The sequence below is a fragment of the Gavialis gangeticus genome, unplaced genomic scaffold (genome assembly GCF_001723915.1).
Source record: "Gavialis gangeticus isolate Ggan-Ray unplaced genomic scaffold, GavGan_comp1, whole genome shotgun sequence".
NCBI classification, from domain to species: Eukaryota; Metazoa; Chordata; order Crocodylia; family Gavialidae; genus Gavialis; species Gavialis gangeticus.
In genome coordinates, this window is record NW_017729008.1 from 41171553 (window position 1) to 41179769 (window position 8217).

At 46.5% G+C, this 8217-nt stretch overlaps 1 protein-coding gene across 2 annotated transcripts in view; it reads left to right on the forward strand.

Annotated features, from left to right (window-relative positions):
- EXOC4 (exocyst complex component 4) overlaps window positions 1-8217 on the forward strand; it is a 790055-nt gene that overhangs the window by 670140 nt on the left and 111698 nt on the right. For both annotated transcript variants that reach the window (XM_019509628.1, XM_019509629.1), the window contains exon 13: window positions 3693-3848. In XM_019509628.1, coding sequence (XP_019365173.1) covers window positions 3693-3848 — 156 coding nt within the window. The remainder of the gene's footprint in view (window positions 1-3692; window positions 3849-8217) is intronic.

Below are 8217 nucleotides of genomic sequence, written 5' to 3' on the forward strand. Positions count from 1 at the left end.
CCCCCCCCCCCCCCCCCAGGGAGCTAGGTACAAACCATCACGCAGATGGCTGGTTGAGCTGTGAATTAATTAGTAGATGATGGCACTGTGGTTATGATTAACTCTATTACTGCAGCAGGGAGTAATTGGATAGGTTTGGGTTGGTTGGGGGGATGCTTGTAAGTAGGCATTCTGGACGATGGGAAAGCATTTCATAATGTCTTGTTATGTGTCACTCGAAGATCTTAATTAGATCAATGTTGATAGGAAGTTGGCATGCAGACCCAAAGCCAAATGAAATGCTGCACATGAAGGGTGGTGCTAAAAGACTTAAGCAGCTGACAGTGGGAGCGAGATATCTGTTGGGTTGCAAAGAAGGGTCAGTGCGAGGTCCTGTCCTCTGCTAATGAGCAAGGACGGGACCTCACACTGCTAATGTGTCTGTCTGCTAACGAGCAAGTAGATGGAGTAGAAACAGTAGGGCAAGAAAGTTTGGAGATGCCCCAGCGGTCTTTCCTGCCCACATGCAGGGGGGCTGGACCCGTGAGATCCCTTCCAGCCCCTAACAACTATGAACCTATGCCACAAACATGAGAAGCAACGGAGGAATTGTACAAAGGGAAATAGTTAGTTTACAATTATGGACCTGTTGCCTGCCATTGATTAGGGAGAACCCCCCATTGATTTGAAGCTGGGCTTTGCACTGCAATTCAAATGCATAAGGTCCCAGGCGTTGGGTATTTACCCACAGAATTTGCACAGATGTTTCTGGAGTCCAATAACAACGATGGGAAGGAGCCTCTTGGAAAAGCAGGAAGTTGGTAAAGAGCAGGCAACAAATGAGATCAGAGTTTGCAACTCAATATAGCAACAAAACCAACAAGGAAAAAAAAAAGGCAATCAGATTTTGGGCAGGAGATGCCTCACATCATAAAGCAGAGAAGTAATTGTGTCCTCTGTGCATCTCTGGTGAGAAGACTCCCAAAGACTGCGTTCAGTTGTACGCATCTGAAGGGATGTGATAACAGTCTATAAATAATTGAGGAGCAGAAACAGTATGAGCCGTGAGAGGTTGAGGCTGCTACAGGGGGTTATAACTGGGAGTAACGGGATAAAATTAAGCTAAGAAAAACATCGCCGTAGTATCTGGATTTGCATCCCCCAAAAGGTTAGGTGTGTTCAACTGTGAAGTCAGTTCCCAAGGGAAGCAGAAGTATCCCCCCAGCTTTCAGTCATTGAAAAACTTGACTGGACAAACCTCTGGCTAATAGATTCCAGGAAACCTTTGCATTGACAGGGAAATGGATGGAAATTATCTTCTTCATCCCATTTCTCTTTGGTGGCCAAGATTTTGCTGGATGTTTTTAAAAATAAATTGAAAGGAAACCTTGAATTCTATCCGTGAACAATGCAGTGCCCCCTTTCTTGTGCCGGTGTTTAATCCACCCTCTTTTTAAAAGGTTAGAGAGATGCCTTTGTTAACAGAGAAAGAAACCACAAGTTTCCAAACAGCAATCCTGAGGCTTGGTCACGGAAATCTTGCAGGGCTGAAAATTGCATCCGTTCCTTTTGCCGGTGGTAGATTAAACATGAGATGTAAGGGAGAAAGTAAGATCACAGGCAAGCACAGGTGACAGTCCTTTTCCCGGATCGCTGCAGGAGGAAAGGTGGTTTTCTCGGAGAGCTCCAAAAGGATGATCAGCTGTTCAGCCATGGTGGCAAGGAGCCGTGATCTAGCCCACTTAGAAACACCTCCGTCTTGTTTCATCTCAGCGCCGCTGTCACTGGATTCCCTTTAGAAGCTCATAGACATGATGTGTGTTTCAATTCCTTTTACCTCCGTTCGGTTCATGCAACATATCCGTTGGCCAATTTAAATTTGAAATAAAGCAAATTAATCCGTGCAGGATACTGGTTTGCAAGATGCCTGTCTTGCGTGGTACTTCTCGTGTTATTGTATAACAACGTCACCAGTTGAGCCACTAAGTTAGCATTGGGGGCTGAGTAAGCGCTGTATTGGTGTTTTATTTCAGTGCAAAATCCATCTGGTCTTGCAGCTTTTCAAGAGTGTGAGAAAAATGTCTGCAGGGAAGTGTGAGAGGGTCTTCTCAGCCCTAACAGGAAATAATAGAAATAATACTTGCAGGTTTTTAGCATCTTTATTTTGGAATCTCCAAGCACTTCATCAGCATTAATTATAGGGTCTTACTACCGTCTTTAGTAGATGATGATATATTCATTTAGGATGGATGTACCCAACGTGTGGCACTTGAGGGGGTCAGTCCACAAGTGTGATCCCAGGTGTTGTCCTGGCCCCACGTGCCAACACGTCTCCATACACCAGCTGTAGCCACACCATACACCAGTCCAACCCTGTGGGTCTGATCTGACGTGGCCCAGTCCTGCCATGGAGTGACTTTGCATGCTGGCCTGACTATGCACCAGCACAGTCTACCATGCAGGGCCACGTTATCCATCCAGTGGCAATTAACAGTGCCACCTTTCTCCTGCCGTCAAATTTCCAGACCTTTAGGGAGCCCGCAGGCCAGGTGACCCGGCTGTGTGGGCTGGAGGTTGAGCACCATTGAATTAGGGTAAGACCAGAGCATAAGACAGGCACGTGAAATGTGGTGTGTATTTGTACATGGTAGCATAGGGGAACAGAGGAAACCTGGATTCTGCTTCAGTCTGCGTCCACTTTATAGATGGATAAACTTAGGCGCAGAGAAGCTGGGAGACTTGTTAAAGGTCATTTGGAGAGTCGATGACAAGGGTGTGGAAGAGCGCCGATGAGCTGCAACTCCCAGCCCCCTTTGCACCCACTTGAAAGTTGTTTCTCAGACCCTTTCAATCCAGCAGAGTGAGATTGCCTCCCCCTTTGTTGACCAGCACCGTTCTCACCGGCTTTCATTGGGGGCGCTGGTGGTCATGGGAACTGTGCTCCTTTAACATGCTGCCAGTCGTGCCTGATGCATTTCAACAGGGAACAAGCAGCTAATCAGCATCTTTGTGCAGAACGTCTCTTCTGTCAGCAGGGTTTTGGTAGTACAGACATTAGTCATATTGCTGAAAACATTAAGCAGGCAGCGTCTCAATATTTTGACTGAAGCATAATCTGTGATTCAGGATTATGGGTACATTTTATATGAAATCTTTATTAGATGATTCGGTTGACTTGGCAGTAGGAGACTGTCTTTAATCTCCTAGTCCCTGGTTCCAGATAAGCTTCCAAAATTTTTACCTTTGAGACTGTTGACGTGTGTTGAGTTGGTGGCTTTCACCCAATCCTTCCTGCATAGGTTTTTGTTGCAGAGATCCAGTAGGTACTAGATAGCAGTCTCAGTGGTAATCCTAAGAAGCAGGTGAGCCAGAAAGATTGAGTTAACTTTTCCTTCCTGCTTATGAAATAAGATCCTTAAGCAGCATCAATCCAAGTAGCTCCATTGACTGCAAGGGAGGGGTGAGGATATGGACCCATTTGAGTACATAATTCACATTAGCAGGTGTTCGGGGAGATGCTTGCACTGTATCTGCCCATATTGTGCCTGTCCTGCGGATAAATGGAAAAGTCATGCTTTTTGAACTCCATTAGGAACCAACCATTCATAAATATGGTGCATTTCAGAGCAGGACTCGTTGTGAAGTGAAGTGACTACCTATACAGCAAGTAAGAGTTGTCTTTGCCTACCATGCCTGTTGGTGATTTCTTTCAGGAGCATTGTCCAGTCGGATGAAAAGCTGGTTATCAGTGCATCCTGGGCAAAAGATGATGACATCAGCAGGCTCTTAAAGTCTCTGCCCAACTGGATCAATATGGCTCAGCCCAAGCAACTACGACCTAAGAGAGAAGAGGAGGAAGACTTTATAAGGTAGGATATCTCACCATTTATGTCCTAACGCGCTCCATTATACTCTGATGACAGCAACAGGAAAAATTGTTGTTAAAAATGAAGAAGTAATTGATATATTTCCCTGATATTTACAGTTCTGATGCAATCAGGACTGTAAATATCATGGTTCTGTCCCTTTGCAGCAAAGCATGGGTGGGTATCTAAACTTTTGGGTCATGAGCTATTTGTAGACGTCATGCCATGAGGGGTTTCACCATGAAGCTGATACCATATCAATATGTAGCCTGATCTAGGCAGCAAAAATAATATTTAATTATAATCTTAGCTCATTTTAAAGTTCTCAGACTACTACCTAAAATAAAAGCGCACAATCATGTTAAGAAACCAAAGTTTTTGGTAAGGTGGATAGAGAACTGGCCAGATCATTGGGTTCAAAGGGTAGTAATCAATGCCTCAATGTCTAGTTGGCAGCCGATACGAAGTGACGGGTCCCAGGGGTCAGTCCTGGGGCTAGTTTTGTACAGGTTCTTCGTCAACAACCTGGAAGATGGGATGTATTGCACCCTCAAGAAGTGGGCAAATGACACCAAGCTGGGGAGAGTAGTCGATATGCAGGGAGGTAGGACCAGGGATTCAGGAGACCAAGACAAATTGGAGGAGTGGGCCAAAAGAAATCTCATGAGGTTCAACAAGGACAAGTGCCAAGTCCTGCACTTAGGATGGAGCAATCCCATGCACCGGTGCAGGCTGGGGGTGACTGGCTGGGCAGCAGCTCTGCAGAAAAGGACCTGGGGGTGACAGAGGACAAGAAGATGGATATGAGCCAGCAGTGTGCCCTTGTTGCCAAGAAGCCTAATAGCACTGGTAGGTGTGTTGCCAGTAGGTCAAAGGAAGTGATTATTCCCCTCTGTTCAGCACTGGTAAGGCCACATCTGAAGTCCTGTGTCCCATTTTACCCCCTCCCCCTCCCCACTACAGAAAGGATGTGGACAAATTGGAGAGAGACCAGCAGAGAGCAATGAAAATGTTTTGGGGGCTGGGGGACATGACTTACAAAGAGGCTGAGAGAACTGGGCTTCCGAGAATAGCACTTCCAAGGTGGTTTAGTTTGCTACCTAACAAAGTGCAACAGCGCACGGGGCATCGGAAGCCAACGTGCTCAGGGATTGGCAGGCTTCCAGCATCCTGTGCGCCACCCCTGCCATCTCCCACCACTGCGCAACCCAGTGGCAGCCCATGCAGGCAGGTAGACTCAACTGAAAAAGAAAAAAAGCGCTGAGGAGCCTGATTTTCTTCTTTTTTTTCCTTCCCCCCCACCACTCCTGGAGCCTGCCTGCCTCCCTGCTGGAGCTGTGCAGGGGCCTGGTGCTTCCCTCTGTGGCTGCAGGACCACCCAGGCCAGGTGCCAGCAGGCAGGTCCTGCCTGGGGGGCACTGCCACCACGGAGGGATGCACCGGCCCTCTGGCAGCCGCAGAGGGAAGCACTGGGCCCCCACACAGTAAGGGACCACTCGGCCTGCCAGGAGCTTACCCCCTCCCACTACCCGCTGCCGGAGAGGCAGGCAAGGATTGGGCCCCCACCATTGTGTACACGCTATGGGGGTTTAGTTCAGTTTAATTCTCCTTGGCTGGGATGATGTAGTTGGGGCTGGTCCTGCTTTGAGCAGGGGTTGGACTAGATGTGACCTCCTGAGGTCCCTTCCAACCCTCATTTTTTCTGGTTCTGTTATACTGTTGCTACTCATGTTGCAGCAGTACTTTCTGAGAGCATTGCTAGTGCAAAACCTGGCATTTTGTATTCTCAACCAACTTCTCACAGTCCTACACGCAATGTGTCGCTGCCATTCTCACACAGTCATTAAGGTGGTCGTCTGTCAGAGCCAACCTGAATATGGATTTCAGTACTTCATTGTTGAAAACCCAGCTCCGCTCAGGTATATTGACTTGAAATGCAATCAAGTCAACACTTAATCAAAGGAAATCTCCTTTCAAAAATGGCAGTTTGAATTTGTCTGCTAATGGCCAAAGTCTGGCTGAGGTGATCGTGCCTCTAATTGCACATCTGTTTGCAGATTAGGATTTCCATTTCCAGGTTAGCTGCATTTCCCTGGAAGACATTTGCAGTCTGATCAGCAATTTTGCTTATGTCACTGACAGCGAATGGATTAATAATGTAAAGGCCTACTGGCTTGATATGGGTAATGTCAAGATTTTTTTTTGACAATATTACTGAGAATTCATAGGCTTATCCAAGTTAATTTATTCAACTTTCTGTGCAAGGCTAGGGGAGGAATACAAGGACTCTTTTCTGGAACTGGATCATCAATAGCTCTGCTCTCATTTTTTAAAGTATTTGCTGATCCCGTTTGTGTGTCATGGATTTCCCTGCACTTTGAATGTCCAGATTAATGCCATTAAGTGTGAATATCAGACTGGGGATTAAAAAATCAGCTGATCACTTATGACTACTGAGTTTTTCGTCCTATTCACCTCTGTATTTTCAAACAGTATGTATTTCTGGAAGGAAATACTGTTATCTTGTCAGTACTTCCCCTTTGCTGAGCTTTTGTACCTCTTTGTTGAAGTTTAGACAACTGCAGTGTACATCAGTCTGGGGTGTCGGAAAGCTGCCTGGGGTTGATTTTATTATTTTCAGAACTACATCCATGAGATGCTGACAGTTTCTCAGCTTGATATATGAAGCCTGATGGTGGGTTGTACAGTGGCAAGTGAAATCGGGAAAACCAGGCTCTTCCTTGCACATGAAAAAAAAAAATCAGTATTACTACCTCCCATGGCATGGATGCTTTATGGGTTATTCTTGGAACACGTTTGAGGATGGTTTGTCCTTTTCTTCCATGCCAATCTCCAGCTCTTGAAAAACGTCTTGCCCACAAGTCATCTTTCTCAGCAGAATAATTTTCAGCTGGTTCTCTATGAAATTGCCGTTCTCAAACACCATTCAAAAAGTACAGTTAAACAGGCAATCTCAACAACCTCCCTTGACTCATCTCATTGGAAACGGATGACCAGCATATTTGTAGCTACTTCGTTCACCTTTCCTTCAGCATCTTCAGAAATGACTTCGGTTCATCTTCCATAACATTCAAAGTTTTGTTTTTTTAAATCATCAAATGATGAGTCTGTGGCTGCAAGTAAACACTTGCTCACTAGCTCACCACCTTCAAATAGTTTCTTGTTTTGACAGGCTTTTTTGAAAGAGGCATTTATTGCAGATTTGCTTGTGTGCTTGGTAAAAAAATTCTTCGCTGAGTGGCTGAAGGCACTTTCCAGAGCCTCCGCTTTTCCTTGCCCTCCTCCCTCTGCGCCCCCGCACATTGCTGTTTTGAGGCTATTAGCACAGTGCTTCTGATGCAGTATTGTGAAGTGCCACTTAAGGGTTCATTTCTTCCCACCAGGCGCACAGGTACAGCAAACAAGGCAAGCATATTTACTGCTGACTTTCATGGAGAAATATTGTTCCTACCATTTGTGATGAAAGTTGTACTTCTCTCTTGGTAGTTCACAAGAAGCCATTTGCTTTTAAAAGTGTGGACATGTGGCACTACAGAGTAATTAGCCCTGGACCTGCTCCACAGTGAATTCAGGTCTCCTAAGCCAACCTGCTTGCAGTAGGCACTGTTACAGCACACAAGAACGAAGGCTGGCAGGGAACCAGCTTTCGCGGAGCAGACGGCTCCCGTGGGATGTAGTCAGGTAGGTGAGCAGAGGTGTGCGGTACCATTCCCCCATAGTAAAGTTTATGGCATCTTTTCTGAGTGATTTACTACACAGTAGGGCTGTGTGTTGGGTGCGTCTTCACCCTTTACCATGCATTCCCTCAGTGTTGCCAGCACTAAGGCACCTACATCCAACTGTCCTTTTGCTCTGCTTTATTTTTGCTCTGTGCCTTGTCCCCAACACCCAGATCCTCCTTCCATCTCCTTTCTTCCTCCATATAATTCATGCTTCTCATAGCAACCTGCTCAGCTGCCCCCGGAGAGTCACTTGGCTCACAGACCACTGCCTCTCCTTCTCTGCCACTTGATGCCCATCGTCCATATATCCCATGGTCTGCCATTCCCGGCACTTGTCTGCTCTCACCTCCTCCCCACCACACACATGCTTTCTGCATGTTTTCTACCTGTTTCTCCCTTCCGTACCCTTCTCTAGTGCCCCTCATTCACTCCCTGAACTGTTAGTATCAAAGGGTCCTTCATAAGGCCTCAAGTTGTTCCCTGCCATCTCTGCTTATATTCCCTTTTCTCCCTGCCCCCCATTTCCCTCAAACAGGGCTGGGCAATTATTTCAGGCGGAGGGCTGCTTACCAAGTTTTGGCAAGCTGTCAAGGGCTACATTTTCCTCTCTGGTGCTAGGCAGCGGCTTC